The sequence below is a fragment of the Conger conger genome, chromosome 10 (genome assembly GCF_963514075.1).
Source record: "Conger conger chromosome 10, fConCon1.1, whole genome shotgun sequence".
Lineage (NCBI taxonomy): Eukaryota > Metazoa > Chordata > Actinopteri > Anguilliformes > Congridae > Conger > Conger conger.
Window position 1 is genome coordinate 37,039,208 of NC_083769.1, and position 24,544 is coordinate 37,063,751.

A 24,544-nucleotide genomic window follows, 5' to 3' on the forward strand; every position below is an offset into this window, starting at 1 on the left:
GCCAAAAAGCAGATTACCCTGTCAAATTGACCCAGTTTCACCTGCGCGCAATTTTATATTAGTGCGTTCAAAAATGCATATTTGCATTTGATTAATTTTTAGTAGTTCGTAGATTTATAGAAAACAAATGGCACAATTGAGTGAAACAGTTATCAATATAACCCGATTCATCATTAATATAATAGAACATGAAACAAATCCTCCAGTCACCTATATAGTTTCTCAATCTACACTTTTTGTTTAAAGGAACACATTTCCCCAAAAGTACAATAATGTTAAAAGTACCTTTTACAATTAAATGTACAAATTAATTGTATAGCTACTGCTGGCTGGGGCAGGCTATCTTATGTTCTTATAGGGTACCACCCCAGTGACAAGCTTTCACATTTTGTTTCATACCTTTTGTTCTCCATGTACCTTAAGCACTACTCTACAGGCGCCCTATCTCGCTGTGCTCATTAAAATTCCTGTAGCACTTTTGTAGCTAATCCCAGTATCCTAGTGAAATTCCTGCAAGTAGGGTCTACCTGAACTGCCACCTTCCTCTCAGCTTTGACCAGTCTGGCCATTCTCCTCTGACGTCTCTTATTAACAAAGCGTTTCTGTCTGCAGAATTGCTGCTCACTGGATTTTTGTTTGTTTTTTTGCACCACTCTTTGCAAATTCTAGAGACTAGCAGTTTTGGAGATAATCAAACCACCCTGTCTGCCACCAACAATCATTCCATGGTCAAAGTCACTTACATAATTTTTTTTTCTTCCCATTCTGATGGTTGATATGAACATTAACTGAAGCTCCTGACCCGTATACCGTATACATGATTGCATGCATTGCACTGCTGCCACACAACTGGCTTAGATAATTGCATGAATAAGTAGGTGTAATAAAGTAAAAAATGTTCCTAATAAAGTGCCTAAAAAGAAAATGTTGACATGGGGCTATTTGTACAGTACATAAAACATTAATTCATTAATTTACTGTAGCTTTTGCTGAATTATAAGTTTAATTATGCACAAGTAGGTAAAACAAATGTAATTAAATATGCATGTCAGATGTCTCATGACAGCAGAAATACATGTAAAAAATGTAATCTATGGATTATGATAAAATCATCAGTTTTGGGTAGCACATGCAGCTAAGGCCACTTGATTCTAACTGAGTAATGTGTCCCACGTTTGGGAAATGGGCAGTGGCTGTGGCGTTTCGTATGGGTGCAGTCCACGTGATTCTCCCTGCCTGACTGTAGAGCAGCAGCTCCTGGAGTGGATAGCGTAGCTGCTGTCTGTGTGTGCCGGCAGCCAGTATGAATGCACAGCATGGCCTGTGTGAAAAGGAGCCATAACCATACCTGCACTAATCTCTTTCTGTTTATTTTAAGATAATCTTTGAATTTGATAAACACATTTTGTCACATTTCAACATACCTAAAATGTATTCAAGAAATGGTAAATGGTCTGCATGTATATAGCACCATCATCAAAAGTGCTGGACAATTGATGCTTCTCATTCACCAATTTACACACACAAAAACAAGGCCTGAGAAATTATCAATCAATCAATGAAGAAGAGCAAGTTCCATGATTTGAAAGTAGGGTGAAGACTTTATTATGTTTTCCCAATGAGAGGGTTTTAAAGTAACATTATAATGATATGTAGCCCATGCGCAGCAGAAGTGGGGCAGAAAGTGAATGGTGTATATGAGACTTGCAATGATCTTGGGAGATGCATTTGATTGATTGCAGTAAGCAGGACTGAATCTGCATTTTTTATCGAAGTTCGATATCCGTATCTCCAGTCATAACACAGTGGGCTATATCATCACCCAAGACGGCCAGTTGTCTCAAACACCTGGGCCAGGCTGAATTCTCGGCTCCAACATTAGCCATGTAGCTATAGGACAAACTCAGTCAATCAAATTTTTAAACCAATCAGCATACAGTAGTGTCACTATAGATCTGGCTACATCATAGACGACACAAATGACCTACCAGACATTGTACATAGCAATACACAGCAGTGATCATGGTTAGTTTTCCTCCACTTTGAAATGTAGGTTATGGTTGATGATAAAGAATGAATGAAATTCAGTGTTATTGGAACAAATAGCCTTAAAAAGAAATACCCTTTTTTCCGATCAGTGCAAATTTGGCATGGATGAAATATCTGGCACCCGAGTATTCTCCACACTTTCTCTAACTTTGTTTGCTAGGCTCTCTCAAACCTTTGCAGTAATAAAGGAGCTAACCGTAAAGGTGCAGCCTATTCTTTTCAATTATTCAATAGATTTTTTCCTCTGAACCCCTACATTGTTATTTACATTGTCAGTGTGACCTGGAGGACGATAATACCCAGAGACGCAGTTAAGACAAAGCATTGTGATTAATCAAGTGATTGTCACTTTTAAAATAAAACAAAATTAATGGAAACTGATTGAGACCAATGTGCGGTTTACAATGGAAGCTTAATGAAGGTCAAGTTTTGGATCCTACAGTATACTCATCTTATAACCAGACAAGCAGAGTGAAATTAATTAACATTGAAATGCAACAGAACAATGACATTTTACCATCTAAAAATTGAACATAAATTTGTAGTGTCCAACCTTTTCAATAAATAACCAAATTATTGTAGGTGTTCAATAATTTAAAATACCAGTTGAAGGAAAAGAAGAAAAAAGGCAGCTAATTTTAGTTGGAAAATGGTAAACACACTTGGGAGGTATTTAGAGATATCATTCTTAGTAGTAGCTACTTATATAAACTGTATTTAATTTGTCATGTTGCACTTTCATACACCCCATGATCATCACCTGTAACTCACTTTACATGCCACATTTACACGGCATGGCAACTGATCTTCACTTATATGGCCAAGTAATCAAATCCTTAATGTGGATACTGTTGAGCCCAAGATACAAAAGAGGATACCTAGAGAAACTACAATGCTGCCTTTCTGTAAAACAGTAGCCTCACGTTGTTAGCGGTTTTAAGGGGTTTGTTGGTACTCATTAAGCATCAGGACCAGAGAAACAAGTATGTAAGCAATAGAGCCAGTCTTAACTATTTTATTTTAAAATTAGTACCAGCAACTATTGAGATTACCCCAGGATACTGCAAAGCTATTTGAAATCACAAGTTGCATAACAGTTTACTGGGCTTAGATTTTTGTTCTCACATGGAACGGCATGACACTGTAATTAAATTACACTTGTGAGAGATCACATGTTATGAAAGCATCACACTTGTTTCTTATTAACAGGGCCATTTGTCTAACACTATTTAAAGGTTAAGGCACACATCCTAAAATCCCAAATCCTCAAAGCATAAAATACTGAATGAAAAATTAAAATTATACAAGTCACCCAGAGATAAAAAACCAAAAAAAAACGAAGAAATGCAAATAAATAATGTAACAATTTGTGGGACAGTCATTTGTAATAGTACCTTATTTACTTCAGAAACCATCATACCAGAGTCCATCATACGACACTTGGTTAAAAGACCAACTGGTGTACCATGCAGTGTATAACACGCAAACATGGTTTCGGAGTAGGGGTACCTAATTATTTGGTAACAACACTGTGCCACATGAAATGACTTCCACAACTTTATAAAGGCTTGTAAACAACATCTGGTTTTGAGAACTTTGATTTAGTTTTAAAGGTTTGTGTGCAAGTTCGCCCAACAAAGTAATTAACTAGCTTCTTTTCACACAACACTTGTATTCATCCAATACTGACTAATATAATATCCCAAAAAGGCCGAAAAGAATTGTAGAAACAGAATTAAGAATATCGATTTGGTTCCTGAGACTTTGCAGCCAGAGCCAGCAGTCCCATAGTACATTGCTCAAATGTGTTTATAGACAAAGGCCGCAACACAGAATTCACACAACAAAATACACTCTGTGTGCATTGCATCTATACAGAATGTGTGTAATGTTTATAGTTGAACTGGAATCATTTATTTTTGTGCGCTTAATTGAATTTCTGCATGTTGGTAACTTAATTGAATTTCTCCCCTGGAATGCTCTCAAACTCGCTCTCCTCTGGTTCTCGACTTTGATTGCACGAGTCACCGCCTACAAAAGAAAAAGAAAATGCATTGTATGTTACAACAGTGATAAACCAGCTAACAACCTATTATTGTACTTTAAAAGGAGAAATACTGTGTCATACTATTACCTTCAGAAACTGGCCTTACTTACAGAATGTCCCAAAACTAAACGGACACATACTAGACACAATCGGCCAACACAGCATTTATGGGTGGATATTGAAAACGAAAATATTAATAACCAGAATATGAATGGTGCCTTGAGTCCAAAAAAGAAGAAAAACACCTACAGAAACCCTCCTAGTGTGAGGGTTCATCCAACACAGAAGCACCAATATTCACCATGCTACTTATCCAGTGGGTAGAACCATGCTGTATGGCTACATCAGTTGGCAACGATTATCTGTGCAATCACTGCATATAGTGGGGTCGCAAAATAGACCCTGACCATCCTAAATTGTTTAAAGAAATGGCAAGATATAAAAAGGCACATCAGAAGTAAAATAGCAGTCACTGAATGCTGACCAATTGTGATCCAAAAATGTAACTTCAGTATACCTCCATGAGCATCAACAAATCTATGAGTCCTAAAATAAAATGAAATAGTGAATATGAAATAAACAATATCTAATGTCCCCTTATGGATCCAATTCTGTCCCCATTGTTTTAAAAACAAATTAGCATCATTAAAACATAAAAAAATGTGCTTGAAATATAAAATGACCAATTACATGTAAAGGCCTGTCCCACTGCTGTGTTCGGGGGAACACAGATTAGTGCAGGTATGGTTATGGCTCCTTTTTCACTCACAGGCCACGCTGTGCATTCATACTGGCTGCCGGCACACACAGACAGCAGCTACGCTATCCACTCCAGGAGCTGCTGCTCTACAGTCAGGCAGGGAGAATCACGTGGACTGCACCCATACGAAACGCCACAGCCACTGCCCATTTCCCAAACGTGGGACACATTACTCAGTTAGAATCAAGTGGCCTTAGCTGCATGTGCTACCCAAAAGTCCCTGTTCCTAAAATTTGCAGCCATCCCATTTATAGATAGATACAGGGATATACAGTGCCAATCAAAAGTTTGGACACACCTTGCCCTTTTCTGGATTTTTTAAATAAATGTTTTATTTCCACTTATCAACATCACTAGAGTCTGGATATCTTGTTCTCAGGTTGTCCAACAATCAGTACTACAACTCTTTGCATTTGAATGGATCTCTATGGGAATTGGGGGGTGGGACTAGATTTGGCTGTAAATTACGCAAAAACAGTACGGAATACATTTGTTGGCTAAATGGCTTTATGTCATCAAGGGTCCAAGGTATCAGATGAGCCACAAACCATCCTGCTGCTGCCAGATATACCTTGGACCCTTGATGACTTAAAGCCATTTAGCCAACAAATGTGTTCTATACTGCATCAGCATAATTTACAGTCGAATCTAGTCCCACCCCCCAATTCCCAAAGAGATCCATTCAAATGCAGAGTTATAGTATCGCTTGTAGGACAACCTGAGAACAAGATATCCAGACTCTGGTGATGTTGATAGGTCACAGACATCAGGAAGACACGTGCTATGCAATGGATATGCAACCAAATACAAAACACGACTATTTTATTTGACATTATGTTGAATTGTCTCAAATATTGAAATGGGGGGCCATGTAAAAACAGTGCTGTAATTACTACATGGTGCAACCAAAATGAATAAAAACATGATTTAATAAAATATGAAAATCTGCACTTTGACCACATATGAATTGCTTGAATACAAACAGTGTAAATAAAACCTTAATCAAAAAATCCAGAAAAAGGCAAGGTGTGTCCAAATCTTTGATTGGTACTGTACATAATACATAATCTCAGCTTCAATTACCAGTAAACAGAGGTAACAAATGTATCCATGCACTAATTTCTATCTATTAACTTATATTTTTTAGGCCTTTTTCAGCTTTATTGGACAGTATAGTATAGAGAGACAGGAAGAATGGGAGCGAGAGAGAGGGAAAAACATGCAACAAATGTCAGGCGGTTGGATTCAAGCCGCCAACGTCGCGGCTCGCAATGAGCGAGTCAGTGCTCTACAGGCTGCGCCACCGAGACACCCCACTAATTTCTATTTATTTACTTGTTTGTGAACAGCTTCTGCTGTAACTACAAGTCCTTACTAAGAATTCTGTAGAAAGCATTCAAACTGGGGGAAAAAAAGCTTTTTTATTTTACGAGAAAGAAAAAAAAGGCTTACAAGAAGAGAGTTCGGAGGAAAGTAGAACCGACATAGGAATCCTGCCCTCTTCGTACATCGCCATCTTCTGGACAAAACGCTGCTTGGCCGCATTCATCACAATCTTCTCACTGGCCATGTCTGAAACAAAGTGACTAAAGATAAACAGACCTGAAAAGCAGTTCACACAAAGTGTCTGGCAGCTGATCTACACGTCTCATTAAAGCGAGGCATTTGCATTTTTTCTTACCTGACCGAGAGCTGCTTTGTGACGCGTCAGTCTTCTCAGCACAGCGTGGTCCGCAGTGCCTGGGGAGTTCAGGGGGCAGCAGAGCTCGGCTGCAGTCCTCGCTGGGGTCGCTGGGAAAGGACGGGTCTGAAGAAGAATAGCGCAGGTATCCCAGACTATCGTCGGATTCACAGGGAATCTGGGAGGAGGGCGGCTGCCGCCCCCAGGACCCCATCTCGCCCCCAGATCCCCCCGAACTCAGAGTCTGTGGAGGGGGCAGGCTGGAGAGGGAGTTGAGAGGGCAGTAGTAGGTGTCCTCCTGCGGCCCTAGCTTAGACAGGCGATGGGTGATTGAGTCCAGGGCTTGGAGAGGGGTAGGGAGAGGGGGAAGGGGAGGCGGCTGATTGAGGAGAGTAGATGGGGACTCATGTGTGGAAAACTCCAGACTGGAGGCTTTGAGGCGTGAGTGGACATCTTCTAAAACTTTATACACCTAAAAGATATAAGCATACACACACAAAATAATTAACAGACTTACACATCCTGAAAAACATTCACAGCCTTGGAAACTATGGAAAGAAAATTGAGAAATTTGGTAACGAAACAAAGTTCTGTATGCCTTACAGCATCCTTAGGTTTACACACCTCACATGTAATTGCAGTTTCCTACTGAAACAAAAATTACAGCAAATACATATACTAATGCTAGAAATAATGAGACCATTCGATTCAAATACTTGTGCTTGATACATCTTGCCTGGTGCAACTGAGCCAACCAACAGGACCAGAAGTGGAGTTTGCAGCTTTTGATCGTATCTTGTAGGTTCCAATACACCAGACAGTAACACATAGAAAGGTATTTGAATACAAAAGAATTACATATTTGACCCAGGTCTGTTGGCCATATAGTTTTTGCCATAAAAAGACAGGACTGTAGAGATTTCACTAAAGCACTGCAGGTAATTTGAGCATCTCCAGCCTCACGTCTTTCATCTGTGGCCTCTTCTTTTTCCTGCGGTCCAGGCAGCGACAGGCAAGGCAGGACAGCTCCAGGGAGCCCTGGAGAGCAGAGGCAGCAGTGGGGCCCATCCGGGGGTCCAGGTGCTTCGTCCAGATGTGCTTGGCTGCGGAGGATGGCAGACCCCCCAGGGAAGACGCTGTGCTTCCAGATTCCTCTTCCTCCTCATCTCCCTCTAGAATCAGATCTTTCTGTTGGAAAGAGATACAGCATTGTCAGAGCCTGTCTGGTCTGAAAATGTCGCCTCTTGCAAGATGTATTCTTCGCTGCCATTTCTAATTGTGTCAGTGTGTGCATGTGTGTGCCGACCTTGTGTCATGTGATGTAGCGGTATATACAGAAGAGGAAGTGCTGTATTGACCTGCAGAAAATCTAACTCGGATTGAAATGTCTATCTGCTAGCAAATGGTCAAACACAGTTTTGTGTGCAGGTTTGTTTCTCATTGCATTTTCAATCCACCATGGATCTATTTTACTTTACGTTACATTAAGTGTACATGCAGAAGTAGGCCAACCATTAGCAGCAATAACCTCGGTCAGTGACTCCTCCCCACCCATCTGGTGCAGTAAAAATATCACTTGATGTGTTTTAGTTATAGGATCAGTTCTAAGATGGCTGCTCTTACCAGGAAAACTGTTTTGGATTTGCTGTCCGTTTCCATCGCCCTGCGGCCCGTCAGCATTTCCAGGATGACCTGAGGGGTTAAAGAGGCACAAATGATTCTGTCCCATCTCCCAGAGACCCAGGTGTCTCATGGTGTAGCCTGCTGAGCACTGTCCATATGCTCATGGAGAGCTGTGTTGTAGCCGGTCTCTCACTCCTCATTCTCTCTCTACACTGTCCTGTCTAACAAAGCTGAAAAAGCCCTAAAATAAAATAAATAAATAAAAAGAGAAGGCTTGGCTTAAGCTGTATTAATAGGATTTAATAATGTAATATATGCTAATGTAAGATTGGTTCGCCTGTAGCATGCACAAAGCTCCCACACACTGGCAGTTCACACTTGCACAACTGCAATGCATGTTACTCGCATCCATCCTTCCATACCGAAGCAGTCTGGTACTCATCGCCAGCAGCCGTTTCTTAAATGGACACATTTTTGCAAAAAAACTACACCACTGAAACTCTGTGCTGAAATGATACAATTATACTGTTATTAATATGGCATGTTTTGTGTGCAAGTGGATTTTAAAACCTTGTAACACCAGGGCTCGATGCTAGTTCCCCAAGGGGGGAAATGTTCCTAATTTGAAACATTTAGCAGCACACTAATGCACCCCCATTAGTAGATGTCTTCCTAAATAATTTTTCCAGTTAGCACACATCAATAATCAGGAGCAAATGCACCTAAAATGGGAGCACTGTTGAGCCCGTGTTCCACCAATGTGCATTACCCATTAAACAAATCGCATGAATCATCCATTCAGCAACATGTATATTATTCAATAGCAAGAATACCAGATTCCCAACCTGAAGGAGCTAACATCTGTTGATGAAAATATAGGCACGCATAGCAACCACAGAAGGTCGACCGGGCCGCCCATAAATCTGACCCTTAAGCTGCACACAAGGTCTTCCTGTGTCTCCTGTCTGTCCAAGTCCACCTTACAAACAGCAGTGCGATAAAAACCGGTGACTGACTTCATGTATGTTGGACTCAACAGTGGTATACAACATCTAAAACCAATATTAATTTGTCACCAAGTACAAAATACTTTTTCAAGCAGAAATGTATCTCACGAAAGAAAAATTACATTGTGACTGGACTGAAATGTATTTTTCAATATCCAACACAAAGGATGTACACGCTCAAATTACTGGGAAGTAGCTACTTCCTTGTGAACATATCTTGGCCAATCACGCATAAAGAGACTGTGCACCCTGTTAAATTTAGGAGAGCATTGGACATCTAATTTTGAACTTCTCACATGTCATGTTCTAGGTTTGGTGCAATATGAAACGGCACCCCCAACCAGCTGATAAATATGTAAAAATACAAATAATTTAAAAAATCATACTGACAATAAAATGAAAGCCCCCTTTACTCTTACAGCAGAGACTGTTATTCAAATTAACAATGCTAATCTAACCAACATGAGCTCTTTATAATAAACAGCAGTGTCTCCAGAAGAGATAGTGCAGTCCGTAAATATTTGGGCAGTTAACTTGGCTCTGTACTCCAGCACACTGTATTTGAAATGTGACAATGAATATGAGTTTACACAGTTTAATCTGCTTCAATTTGCAGCTATTTACATCCATTGCATCATCAATTGATGTTTTTGCATCATTAGTTCATGCACAAGAAAAGGTCTATAGTTTATTCTATAAGGACCAAAGAACTGTCAACACAAAGGAGAGGCTGATCAAATAAATCGATCATATTTGAGACATAGCCAAAATATTGGGTGTGTCAAAACAAACTTTTAAAAAGCAGGGATGCATTGCTGAACTCAGCAATACAAACAACCCGGAACCTGAAGGGGGTAGTGGCTGACCGAAGAATACTTCAATTGTGAAGAAAAAAACAATTTTCAGCCATCAAACCGATCAAGAATACTCTCCAGGATGTGGGCAGGGTGAAGACTACCATAAAGAGAAGAGTACTCCAGTAGGGTTCACTGCTGGATGCAAACTACCTCAAGATCAGAATGGCCAGGCTAACTCAAATAATCCTGCCTTGTGGAATGACCCCTAGATGAGTATGAACCTGTACCAAAGTGATAGAAAGAGGAAAGTGTGGAGAAAGAACTGCTCACAATCTAAAACTCCCTCCCTCAACTGTGAAGCATGGTGAGGGTAGTGTTATGGCTTGGTCACATATGATTGCCACTAGAACTGGCTCACTGGTCTTTATTGATGATGCAACTGCTGATTGCAGCAGCAGGGTGCACTCTGAAGTGGTTTAATGTTTGTGTTCACATTTTATGAACCAAATGCCTCAAAACGCAGAGGAAGGCACTTGAGCTTCCAGCAGGACAATGAGCCCAAACTTCTGCTGAAGTGGAATGTTGGCTGGCTTAAAAGTGGAATATTCTTGCCCGGCTAAGTCAATCATCCAACCAGAATCCAACTGAGAATGAGTGTCACTGGCTGAAAGCCACACAGACGGTGGGAAGCCCCCAAACCTGGAACTGAAGATGGCTGCTGTGCAGGCCTGGCAGAGCTTCAGCAGGGGACACACCCAGCATCTGCTAGGCCGCAGGCTTCAGGCAGTCATCAAACTAAAGGCTTTGCAACCAAGGGCTAAATATGATGACTATAGGATGATGTTAATTTGTCCAATTACTTTTGGCCCTCTAAATTGGATCAAAAGCAATTGTACAAAAAGGCTGGAATTTTAACCACATTTCAGAGCAAAAACAACAAAAACTTCTTGTGTCCACATGTCAAAATATTTATGGATCACACTGTATGTTGTGTGTTATAGTAATACTATATAATTATAGTTATTATGCCTTCATTAATTATTAATGATGTAAAATACATAAATATACACGTTATCAATAGCGTGGATGCCAACTGCTTGAATAGCAAAATATTGTTATGTACACAAACATTTTCTAGTGATTACAATAATGCAGAATTGACCAGTCAGTTCAGTACTTTAAAGCTGAACCAGCCATGTTTCAAGGTTAGAATTCAACATTCAGTGTGTGTGTGTGTATGTGTACGTCTGTGCGCACACACGTGTCTGTGCGAGTACAAACTCACCACTCCAAAGCTGTAGGTATCGATCTCCACCCCCAGCTCTCCGTTCTTCAGGTATTCATCAGGCAGATAGGCAAGTGTGCCGCGCACCGTCTTCGTCTGGGCCACAGTGGTGGTCTTCCCTGGGGTCCTGCGGCCGCTCTGGTAGAAGCGAGCCAATCCAAAGTCCCCCAGTTTGGGTTCCAGGTGCTCCCCCAACAGGATGTTGGAGCTGGGGGGGGGGCGACAGAAGTTACGTCTCCACTCAAACGTTTCGCTAATGTCAAGCTCATTTCCCAATAGTCCATAAAAGAAAATTAATCAGTGTGTATTTCCATCAACTACTGTTTTGGGAATATTTTGAAGAGGGTGCAACAAGATACATAATCAAGTACCAGCTGCCCTTTCTTCAGCTTTGTGGAGCAGAAGCAGACTCTTTTTAGCAATATGGCAACTTCTACACCTTGGCCAAGCATAAAAACTGTTTTGCAATATTAAAAACTTTGGGGAGTTTTATTTTTTACACTTTTTCACAGAATTTGCATAAAAACAACAGCTGGATGGAAACCCCCCCCAGTGAGATAATGATCTGTAATTGCTGCAATTCACTGCAAAAAAAACAAAAAAAACAATACTTCTTCTTTTTTGACTGAATGTTATTTCTATCACCTTTTTTTATAAATATGACAAAAAGATTGCCAACGAGGTGAGATGGTTCGTCTCATTTCACAATTTGCCAGTGGAGGTAAGGCACTGTCACTTAAGCAAAAAAACAACCTAAAACCAGCTAATATTTTCAATTTGAGAAAAAAGAAAGTCTAATTCCAAGACTAAAACACTGTTTTTACAGCGTGATGATGTGATGATGTGCGTGAGGTGGCTTGTCCACACACCCAACCCTGTTCCTGAAGCTCGACCATCCTGTAAGGTTTTCACTGCAACCCTAAAAAAGCACACCTCATTTAACAGCTAGAGATCTCATTGAGCTGCTAATTAACAGATTAGTTGTGAATTGAAAACCTACAGGACAGTACATCTCCAGGTACAGGGGTGAGAACCACTCCTCTAAAGCATAATGCACTTATTGGAAATGGATGGATGGTGCAGATTATTGCCCTCTTGTGTTGTGACATATCTGGTGTGTCCCTTTTTAAATTAATACCATTTCCTGTACCTGTCCAAACAAAGAAGGTTTACAAAGCCAAAGAAAAGCCATCAATATAGACTCACCCAGGTACCCAGTGTTCCTCTAGAGCAGGGACACTGAAACCTCACCATGAAGGCCAATAGAGCTGCTGGATTAATCTCCCTTGATCATAATCATTTATAGATTAACACGACTGATTAACCAGACATTTTACTCACCTGCTGTCCCAGGTTTAAATCAGTCCTGATTAATGGGGAAGAATGAAAGCCAGCAGTACTACTGGCCTGAATGGCCAGATTTATCCCTATGCTTTGGTAAGGACTCACCTCTTCACATCTCCATGGATGAGCTGTGGCTGGCTCAAATGCAAGAACTGAATGGCTCTGGCAGACCCAAGCAGCACGCTAACACGTTCAGTCCAGGAGAGGGCAGCACTGCTCTGAAAAATCACATACAGGCAGAGGCATTTAATCACATGCCAAAAGATACATTGACAAAATGTATACACCATATAATATAAATAATTACAGTGAACAGAGAGAGGCAATACCCCTTTGCCACTTTCATATGCCATACAACATATATCTGCAATCCTGGTCCAAGAGAGCCCCAGGTCTGCTGGTTTTTGTTTTCACCTTGACCCGAGTTAGCTGTGTAATCAACTGTTTTAACAATTTAACAATCAATTGTTGTGCTACTCCCGTTGTGAGTAACAACAAAAACCAGCAGATCCTGTGACTCTCCTGGACCAGGATTGGCGACCACACAAGGTCAAAATGACTTTGTGACGACGTCAATATTCTCAGTCCTCAAACTGCTACCACACAGCCTCTGTAGTCAGGAGTGTGTGAGCTGTTTACCTGGCTGTGGAGCCGGTCGTCCAGGCAGCCGTTGGGCATGAATACATACAGCAGACAGTGCTCCCCTCCCCCCACACAGTACCCAGCAAAGTCCACAATGTTGGGGTGTCGGTACCTGCAGGGTGAAGAGCAAAGTCCATCAGGTAGGGAGGAGCAAACGAAAGTCTGGAACAGGTCAGCCTCTTTGCAAATATCAATAAACCCAGTATACCCAGAAGTGTAGTGCTTCTACGTGACACAAGCCGAGGTGAAACAAAGGGCAGCACACTTTTGTTTTTATGCATTCCAATGAGTTCAGAAGGTAAACTGAACATATTTATCAAAGGTTGTGCAGAATGATATGGATCTTCATTATGTTTAATAATTAGTTTGCTATAAAGGCATGGTCTTGAATTGCATTTGTAATAATGCTGAAATATTGTCCCAAGAGCAATTGAATATTACAGACATTACTTTCCTTACACAGGAACTTTACTTCTTTACTTAAATGAAATATATGAATACATGCTGGCTGTTATGGCGAGTAATGAACAAAACAAAGAAAAATGTTGATGGTATGGAGACATGCCACAACAGTTCCACTGTCCAATATGTAGGAAAGTTAGACTTGGTGTGTTCTATGAAATAACAAATTTGGGCATGTCTTGACCATTGCAGAAACAGTGAACCACAGTCAGAGCTTGTCAGACATATGGGTGCGAGGCATGATGAGACCCCACCCCATGTCTTACCCGAAAGTTTAAACTCACTGCTTAATAACAGGCAGGCTGCCACTTGGTGGCGATAAGATAAGAACAAGTGTTAAACAGTTAATTTTGTAAGAGCTTCAATGTTATGACCATATGCCGAAAGGTGACAGCTCCATCAGTTGCATTACTACCAGGAGGCAACCAACACCCTTTTTTATCCCAACAGTCCATTAACAATACAATGTTTATCACTTGATGAATGTTCTTCAAGAAGCCTTGATTATATCTAGTTACTAACCAGAAACTAGACATAATAAAACACAAAAGACGCAAATAAACAGCACATAAAATAATCATCATTGTCATCATAGAAATGTGCCAAAACAGGAAAATTATTTATTATTATAAACCCTCAATTGTACCAGTATTGGGCTGGTCTCGCTCATTGCTTAGAGGACAATTTAAACACCATTTCAGTATGTGTACAGGAACTCAAAAATATAACGTAATGCGAGTGTAAAACATCATGCTTAGAATAGCACAAATTAAAAGCGTGTCTATTTTAAAGACGCCAACTCTCATTTAAAAATATACATGCTAACAGTACACAACGCTACTTGCCAACATTCATTAAACAATGTTTTTCATGAATGAGGCCAGAGTTGCAGTCTATTTTTGGATTCTCAAAGGGCCCCAACGGCTGGTTGCTAATTCCGCTTCTGTAGTGGACTTAACCACAATGTTCACATTTAACATGTGTTGTGAGTGACGGATGAATTACCTGGCCAGGAAGTCTGAATACAATTCATATACAGCCAGTACACCCAAAAGCTCATCAGCAGTCTGTGTTATTTGTGCAGCTCAATGGAAGTGCCTGTCAAAGTGGAACAGGCAGACCAACACACCATTTGTCCACATGTATTTGTGTGTTTGTCCAAGGGTCTATGAAGTGCGCTGGAGGTCCCCTGTTAGAGGATTAACCACCTTTGTTGGGAAAAATGCCAAATAAGTGTCCATGGCCAAAAATAATCTTTAATAAGATAATTGTAAAGCCTGGCCAATACAAAAAAAAAGAAAAGAAACAAAAACAAACAATGCCAGACTCTCATCGTCAATCAACTCACTCTGTGCAGTTCTTCTTCAAACTGCAAAGCTAGCAGCTCCCATGTGGGATATCCTGCTAAGGCAATCATCCACTGTGCAATCATTTATCCTTTCAGCCCAATTACTATCCAGACCACAACAGTACCCAACTGTGGCTGGGAGCTTCATGTGGCGAAACATAATTGGCCGTGGTGTAGCATGGGCTCAGCAAGGACTGATACCGAGCAGGTACTCATTTGGCAGACAGCAATGTGCAAAGCAACTTACAAGCCAATAATGGGGAGCAAAATACCGAAGGCAACTACAGGCATCCCAACAGAACAGGTACCAACACGGTAGATATTCAGTACAAAGCATGTAGAATTCACCCACTACAAAAGATTAAAACAGAAACAGTGAACACAGCATGTGTAGGAATGCCAAAGAGTAGGCAAGTGAAGGTTTTGGTTTCAACCAATTACCCTGGCTAAATGAGCCGATTGGCTGACTACACAAACACTCAAAAACTACATCACAGTAAAATATTTAATATAGGGACACATGAACTGTCTGTTCATGCATTTATCAGGAAATATAGATAAAATGTCAGATGGCGAAAATGTAATTAATGCCAGAAGTTGCTCACCACTGCCTAAAAGACGTTTGTTTTTTTCTCGTTGTTTTTCTTAGTTTTTTTTTGGGGGGGGGGGGGGGGGGGTTATTATGAATTTTATTTCTGTTTGTTCGCTTTAACAAGAATGAAGCCATGGGAACAAAAGGTCAAGGGATCCTACAAAAAAATCCAAAGATGGAATAAAAGGCAGAACACACATAATGTAATACGCAATAAAACATTCAATGAAAAAATATGTAAAGCAAAAGGCACAGTCCTCCACCCCAAGCGACAGACAGAGCAGGCTTACAGTGTCAGTTTGTCCACCTCAGTCTGGAAGCTCTCCTTCATCAGCCGCAAGTTAAGTCGAGAGTCCTGAAGCACAATGAGACCACATGCATTATTCTGCAGGCCAACAAGGCAAACCTCGTAGAAAACGCCTGGCTCTCAGTGCTTCTTTAACGCCAAAGCCAATACTTTCAACCACATGACAAGCAAATCTGAGACTTCAATTAGGTACACAGAATGTTTACAACAAAGGAAAGTCTAGGAGACTCCTGTGAGAAGTGATGAAACAGAAAAGTCGAGCACAGCATGCAATAGTTATGAACGCACACTAGCTAGCTGCACCTCAATAGGCATAGCCAAATTGCACTGAACAAAAGCAGAATCACAGCAATGGCTTAAAAAATTATATTCAATTGACCAGATGCAAAGGTGAGTATATAGCTTTGTGATGTCATGTAGTGGCACAAAGACTTTTATTTTTTAAAATTTATTTCAAGTTACTAAAATTCCCCATTAATAAAGGCAAACCTTTAGATGACAGGGCATGGCTGCTCTAGACCATGGGTTTTCAATAGAGGGTCCTTGAAGATACTGAAAGGGGTCCCCTATTTTATATATCTCTTTTTTATTTTTTATTTTAATGCAACTCTTTTGAGTTGTTGGGGTGGTGGTCCCTTGGACACATTTGAGCCTGGGTGGGGGTCCCTGGATCAGAAAAGGTTCAAGATTTTCCCATACAGTCTAGAACCCCAACTCTGGACCGTACAATATACATTCCTGTACCATTAGTGATGGGCAGACCCTCACCTGTTTAAGTCTCTTAACAGCATATTCAGTGTTCCTCAGGGTAGCACGATACACGTGCCCAAATCCTCCCTCTCCGATTTGCAGCGCTTCTGAAAAATTGTCTGTCCCGTGCTGCAGCTCTTCAAATGGCCAACACATGGCGTGGCGTGATGGCGGTATGTTCTCCCCAGGCTTGCTGGACAAGTGTGCAGACTGGAAGAGAAAGATTTGCAACACAGAAAAGAAAATGTTGCGATGAAATTGCTTTCATAAATGTTTAAAATCTATTGCCACCAGACAATAAAACTGACTGGACTTGGTATATCTTCACATGAGTATGGATAGCTTTGAACTGTTACAGGGTGATAACTGTGAAAGCAAAGCAAATAAAAACAAACATTCAGAACTATACACACACAAAATGTGTGATTATGATTCTGCCATCCCGATTACAAAAATAAGTGCAAGGAGAAAATGTAAATGACTGCACTATGTAATGTCAGAATTAAATGGTATTAACTGCATTTTAAGAGAAGTGTACTTTCTTTAAAGTGGCTATGGGATTTCTTCACAGAAAGATGTTTTTTTTTCCTCTATTTGTATGGTGGCATACATTACAAATATCACACACATATCAGAGCTCCATTGACAAATGCCTGCTCTGTGATCTCATGAGCTCTGATGAACCATTATTCAAGCTAGTTTCACAGTAACTTTCATTTCAGTATAGGAGAATACCTGTGGAGCTTCGGGGCAGTCCACCTTTTCCCTGGACAAACCTGAAGAAGGTGGAGGGCCAGGTCTTGGCAAAGGTTTGGGTCCTATAAAAAAGGGACAGCAATAGATTCTCAAACTCAGTCTGTACCAGGAACTTAAAACATGCACATGTAATATATTCTGGCGGTCACTCCAGATAACACTTTCAAATACCACAAACAGGTAAATGGCACTACATATAAGTTAACCATGGAAATACAGTGCAAAGGTCTTAGGCACCCTACATTTTTTTAAAATATATAACTTTGGTCTTAGATGTTTTTTTTGTTTTTGTTTTCTGCATTAGTGTGCAAGTGAAAAAGTTTGAGATTTCACAATCATTACTTTTCCAAAAATCTTCTTCGTATTTTGTTAAGTAATACACCACGTTTCACATAGAAACTTGATTGAGGCTGTCTGATTACATGGAGAGCTAGGAGCCGAAAACTGATGTGGTTTCAAAGTTGAAGGATAGTCACAAGACATACTTATTTGATGTTGTTTTAAGCAGATTACTGCTCTTTAGAGTAAATTTAGAAACATTTCATTATTTTTGAAAGCATCTTCATTTTACATAATCTTTTTACATTTGCCCAAGATGTTTGCACAGTACTGCACAGAACTTAAATGCCTAGCTAGCTCTGCTACATGGTAAAAACATAGTGTGGAGAAGCACTACCTGGGTCACAGAATGGCCTGGTTTCCTGATCATCAACCAGTTTTCCCTTGGATGGGGGAGGGGAGGGGATCTTAAAAGGCTGGTACACCTGAGAAGGTGAACAGAGCTACAGGTTACCTACAATTATACTCAAGAATAGGAGCTTTGTATAAGGTAAGTGAAACTTGGATTGGATTTGTACTCAATACTTTCAGCTACATATCCAAGCACCCTACTGGCCTTTTAACATTCCAGTGGAGTTAAAATAAATGTACAAATGCAAACTATTCAGCACTTTTGTTCTGTGAAACTCAACTTGGCATCAACAACAGATGGGCTATAAATGAATAAAATGAATAGGTGTAAACACGATAATGCAGATTTTTATACCAAACGCTTCTGTTCATTTTTAACTCAAACTTACTTTGTTACTTCCCATCTGTGGAGGGGGGCATACAGGACTCCCTGGGCCAAAAAAAGGAATGGATAATATTATTTCACTCTATAATATTTTGAAATGTAATGAAATGACAATGTTGTTGTTACTTGAAAATGTGGTTGTTACTTGATAGTTTCAGGCATGAATCTACACTTTTCAGTTCCATATCAAGCCCTTGATGTGAGATGTCAGAAACATACGATTAGAATGCTCTTAACTGAACATTCTAATGCTGATGTAACAATGACTACTCAAGAAAACTGACGTAGAATAAAAGATTTTTAAAAAAAAACACTCCTCAAAGGGTTAATACACCTGACAGTGCCCCCCGAGCCATGTTGTGCAGAGGGCAGATGGTCTGCGTAACTCACAGCTGAGGATGACGTCGCGAGCTCTCAGCAGCTGGAGCTCTTTCAGGAGGCTCAGCAGCTCTCCGACCGTGCCCTTTCGCTCCCCCCATAGCTGAATCAGCACGTCCGTCCTCCTCTCCTTCCGTGCCACCTGACGCAGGTCGGTCTGGTCCCGGCACACACGGGAGGCTGGGAAACGCATCGCACAGAGAAGGGATCCTTTAGTGTCAGTACACAAACTCCCAAGCCACACGTAGCACATGGAGGAATCAGATATGAGCGACGTGATGAGGGACCTGTTGAAGAATCACTGGAGACAACACGGTTGTCTTCGAATCATTCAATCCAACACGTCAGCATTAGTTATTTAGCAGACGCTTTTATCCAATACAGTTACAATACAGTTGATGAGACTAAGCAGGTCAAGGGCCCAACAGCTCCACTGATGTTACTGTGGCCACACTGGGGCTAGAACCACCAACCTTCCAGGTCCCAGTCAACCACCTTAGCCACTAGGCACCCTCAATGACTCTGTAATCAGTTTAAAATCTTGTGAATCACTATTCACCAACGTATGAGTCATTCTTTAATCTTTTATTAAGTAGGTCTGTATACATTGGGACACAGAGTGGCAGTTGATGCATTGCCACTGATGGAAACAGAGAGACATTGACAGATGGGGTGGGAAAGCAATTGTCTGTCCGACCAGAGTAAAAAGCTGAGATCAACACACTCAATGAGACAGCCAAGCTGAGGCAGCACCACAAGTAACTTTGAAAAAATGAGATTAAATAAATAAATAAAACTGAACTACCCAGCTAGAAGCAATTTTGCAACCTGCTGAAGCTATATAGCTATGTGCTTTGGTTGGTACTTCTGGACGAACCAAGGTGTAGCTGAAAAAGGTGTTGGTGAGCCTCTCTTCCCTCTTCCCCCCACACCAAATGCCATTGCACATTAATGGGGCTACTACGCGGTAAAACGAGACATCCACTGCCTGAGGCCCTGACGCACTGTGGTCTTTCAAGGGGAATTCCACCACGAAACAACATTAACCACAGAACAAGGTGCGACTGATGATGTCTCTCTCAGCGGCTGGCGAAAGCCATCTCTGCAAAGCCTTGCTATCTTCTACACTACAGCAAAGCACCATTGTCTTTAGAGTAGAACTGAATGATGAAACTGAAGTGAACACCGCAGGCCTAGATTTTCTTTCTTTAGTGATAAGCTTGCTAGCCAATAAAAGGATGGCTTCCCAGCCAAGTCGTAACATCCAGCCCCTGTGGAAACCTGTGAAAGTGTGGTCTTTAGCAAAGTAAAGTAGGATGCTACCTGGAGCAAACATCTCAGCACTCACTTGAGTTGGCTGAGAGCTTGTTTCAAGGAAGACAGCTACTGTTCTACAAGTGAAAGAAAAGGGTGGAATTCCCCTTTGACTCCATTGCACTTTTCAAAAGAATGGGTGTGTTAGAGCAGTGCCCACTGCCCAGGTTCATTTTCATGAAAACTGGCTTGTCTACATCTTAATATTGAGACACCTCCCACACCTGACTCCAAAATCCCCTGTATTCCCTACCAATGATTCTTCAGGTACTCACTGAGAAAGAGGGTCAGTCCTCAGTTGACCTATCTGATGAAATAACCATATATTTTTTAAACTGAATCAAATCCAATGGAAAAAATTATTTTCAGGAAACATGCTGATTTAGTTCCAACACTCAATTATATTGTGTAAGAGGAATGGTATACCTTAATGCCCACCGATCCCGAAAACATTCAGACAAATAATTCTGTTCCTGTCCTGATCTTTTTCTTCTTAAAAAAGATATGCATAAAAGGACAGCAAATATATCATATATGTACCCACCAAACGATTTAATTATTGGGAATTTTTCTGTTATTTATAGAGCCCAAATATCATGTGGTATCCACCACAATAATGGCAATAACTGTATTAAATTCCAAATATCTAAATTATGTGGCTGAAACATTAACTCACTGATACAGTGTGCTTAAGTAGATAATATCTGCATACATTTTTCATCGGTTTTATGTGCTTTACATAAAAAATAGGTCTGTTAACTACATAAAGAGGGAGACAGGGCTGTTAATAGAATGCAAATGTGAGAATGTAAATTTACTTGATTACTCGATTATTTAAACCTTGTTTAAAGATAAGCATGTTAAGGAAATATATTAACTGTAAGATAAATCATGTTAAGGCATGGCCTATTCATCTTGAAGAAAAATATATATATAAATAAAATAAATTCACTTAATTTAACGTTTTTGTATGAATATAGCCGTACACAAAATTCCAAATGTTTAAACAATTGCCAAATATATCCTTAATTTTTGTATTTAAAAATAAAAATAAAAATGACAAAATCCTCATGTCATTTCCAATCAATCCCACGAGATCAGTAGCACTCACTCTCTGGGCATTTTGGGAAATAATTAGGATCTTAAATTATTGTAATTATTAATTAGCAATTCATTAGTGTTATTAACTTGCATAATTACAATAGAATCATTGTAGCAGCCCAATTTTAACGATAAGACGTATCAACAGTTGTGATGGTTCACACCCGACAAAATGTAGCAACAACAAACCAAAAACATTTTCATGTCGATACCGAACATGTCTCATGTAGAGGCTAGGTGGTACGGCGCAGTTCAGCAGCTGGGCTTGGAACGTGGATTCATAATGGTCCACTGACTGAAGGGACATTGCGTCTGTTACAGCTAAACCCTTTTAGCAGCAAAGCAGATAAATATTAAAGTTACTGGTAACATATGATACTTACTTTTTTAACGAAAAGTAAAAGTAGAGAGCGGTATTTCATAGCTTAACAATTAAAGTAACTTAACTAAAGCCATAAAAATCTGTGTAAACGATGTCTATTTCACCGATGTTCTGTTAACGTTAGACTAACACCAACTCGTACATTTTAGCACAACGTTAAATGTAACGCTTGGTTTGTAATTCACACTTCTTTCTCCAATTATTACAAAACGATGACAGTTTTAGTTTAGCTACACACATGAACGTTGCCCTGTTCAGCAAATTCAAGAATTAAGTTAAGTTAGCTAGGGAACGAACACAACTGGCTTGCACTGCTATGGCAAGCCGTTTTAATTAGCTAGCTAGCTAGCTAGCTAACGTTAGCTAGTGTTAGAACACGTTCTTAGGCCATCTGCTGTAGGCTAGAGCCTAAATTCTGGGAGAAAAGTACTCCGTTGCCTACCTATTGCGATTAGCTACTTTTTTGGGAGGCGTGGCGTTTTTGGCTGGCTTATATTGGTAAACAAAAGGCTTCTAATCTAGGATAGCTAACGTTAATAATAATCATAATGTTATTGTTAACATGAATTGGGTATCTAGTTAGCTAGCCTAGTTAAGCACATTAAGTAAGCTAGTTAACTTGCATTCATTATTAGGCTATTAAATAAAGCTAGTCCGAGTTACTCGTTTACAGGCTGGACGATGTAATCAAACCAAAATATAAACTACCAAATCTAGGTAGCTAATATTACCTAATGGTAGATTTATATAGGCTACTTACCGAATCTCTCCCAGTCACTGTTGGGGAGGCAGTCCATAACTTTGTTAAAGTCGTACAAGATTGCGGGGGGCAATTTGTACAAGTACTCATTTTCGATTGTCCAGTCAGACATGTTAAAGAGAGCAACATGTGTATTTCTTATCCAGTTTTTTGCCGAAGTTTACTGAATACTAAAATGAATATTGTGTCATGGCACATTATCGCATCGGATGACTTAATACCATCTGTTAAAAACGTTCAGGATTAGCAGCTTTACTCACTTCCTTTTTACCAGCATTACCCAGACAATCAGGGACTTTCTCAGAAACTCCCTCTTGCGGAGGCGGTGCCTAATGTTGCACCGTTTTTTTCCAGACAGGCTCTAGTACTAGCCAAGGCGAGTAAGTCAAGATCAGAAGTGGCAACGAGGGTCGTAAGTTGTCGGTTTCTGGTTTACATGCCAACTTTTGCTTTAATTACGCAATTAGCCCGAGCATTTGCGCCATCTGACATTTTATTTAAGGTAACGTTGCATTTCTTTAGACACGCATGAAGACTCGTGTCCCAATATGACGTTTTACTGTTATCTAGTCAATGGTTTGATCATATTAGACAAGCGCATCAAGTGACAGCTCGTATTGAATGGCCTCCTCATCATAACCAACCATAAGTTAGAAAGCTGGCAATCGGTGTGTTAGTATTATTACACAGTAAGCGCCGTTACTGCGGCCATTGCATTCACTATGTCGTGTGCAATATCCTACGTTTAACTTTTACGCCACTGTCACGGCACGCTCACGACACCTGTTGCATGATGAAGCAAGCAGTTCTGACAGGTTTTACATTTAGTACCTGTTGAAGTTTGATCAAAATGCTTTTATTTTAGAATAATGATGAAGTTTGCGTTATCATTATTATGTATTTATTTAAATGCTGTTTAACTCGGTCATGATATGGTCTTTCTTTCCAACCACACTTGCAATCCCAGGATTTTAAACAACTGTTAATATTACATTACATTACATTACAAGGCATTTAGCAGACGCTCTTATCCAGAGTTAACTCTTCTTCGATGCTTTTCAGGAAGGAAGTATTTACAATTTAGGCCACGTTATGTCATAAATAACTACGCATGAAGAATAAACTTTCCCCAAAAAAATTACGTAAAAAGAGGAAATAATGATAAATATTCCATTCATATAATATAAAATAGATATGTGCCTATATAGTGAATCACATCACAACGGTCAAAACAATATCAGCAATATCAGGTCCTGCTACTGTATCTCAAATGTAATATATGTGTGTTCAATTGAAGCACTTAGAATTAGACTACTGACATCCTGCTCAACTAACTTCAAAAATAGTACAGCCTTATCTGTGACTGAAATGCAAACATGAGATTTGATTTGAATTTGATCTTTTGGTTTGTTTGGACACTCCAGTCACTAATTTGAAGTTGTGAAAAACTGCTTGGGATGCTGTGTCAGCTCGCTTGAATATGAAATTCTCCACTTCCTGTTTGTTGGACCCTGTGATTATCCATCATGTCTGAAGGTGTGGAGTAATGAACTCCATTTTAAGAGTGTATGAACGGTACACACAGATATATTGTGTTAATACAATGCAGTCTGTAATTATTTGGACATAATTACATAATTGGCCTTTTTTCTGTTGTTTTCGCTTGGTAATCCAATTACGTAAAACGAGGAAATATATTTTAACTGATCAAATTAATGACTGAGGTGAATCAAATATCAACACCAAGATTCGTTTATTTTAATCAGTGTTTTAGTGCTGGGATGGAACAAAGGCCTGTGTCCATAGCAGCCTTTCTGGGAAAAGATAATGAGGGTCCTCTGATTAAGATAAATGTCAACTATAATCTCCCAACTTCTTTTTTTATGTGAGGGAGAAAATCCAAACACCTCACCAGTCACATGGACAGGCCGCAAAGAGCTTTAACTTTCACCTGTGTAAATTAATTCAACTAATTAGAAAATGCATGGACATCATTAATGCTCAGAGATGCTAACTTTGCTTTTTATTCACATGCAAAAAATACAAAACCCATTAATTTTGGCCTGAGCAAGATTCCATTTGTT

At 40.0% G+C, this 24,544-nt stretch overlaps 1 protein-coding gene across 2 annotated transcripts; it reads right to left on the reverse strand.

Moving 5' to 3' along the window:
- Nucleotides 1–1,581: 1,581 nt before the first annotated feature.
- On the reverse strand, nt 1,582–22,758 carry irak1 (interleukin-1 receptor-associated kinase 1). Of its 2 annotated transcripts, none has more exons than XM_061257452.1 (15): nt 22,461–22,758; nt 18,916–19,083; nt 18,530–18,570; nt 18,127–18,214; nt 17,430–17,512; nt 16,713–16,904; nt 15,928–15,992; nt 13,233–13,347; nt 12,699–12,811; nt 11,250–11,457; nt 8,161–8,229; nt 7,501–7,725; nt 6,538–7,009; nt 6,309–6,428; nt 1,582–4,080 (listed from the first exon to the last, which is right to left on the reverse strand). In XM_061257452.1, the coding sequence occupies exons 1-15, from the start codon at nt 22,570–22,572 to the stop codon at nt 4,004–4,006; spliced, it is 2,148 nt and encodes a 715-aa protein (XP_061113436.1). In that variant the 5' UTR covers nt 22,573–22,758; the 3' UTR covers nt 1,582–4,003. The 2 variants fall into 2 exon arrangements, with proteins under 2 accessions (XP_061113436.1, XP_061113437.1); XM_061257453.1 differs by lacking the exon at nt 22,461–22,758 and adding an exon at nt 21,702–22,005.
- Between the last annotated feature and the right edge of the window lie 1,786 nt (nt 22,759–24,544).

Coding starts and splice junctions, on each gene's coding strand:
- irak1 (XM_061257452.1), bottom strand. CDS start 22,572: ATGTCTGACTGGACAATCGAAAATGAGTACTTGTACAAATTGCCCCCC. Junction 19,084..22,460: donor CAGTGACTGGGAGAGATTCG/GTAAGTAGCCTA, acceptor TGCGTTTCCCAG/CCTCCCGTGTGTGCCGGGAC. Junction 12,812..13,232: donor ACGACCGGCTCCACAGCCAG/GTAAACAGCTCA, acceptor GTGATTTTTCAG/AGCAGTGCTGCCCTCTCCTG.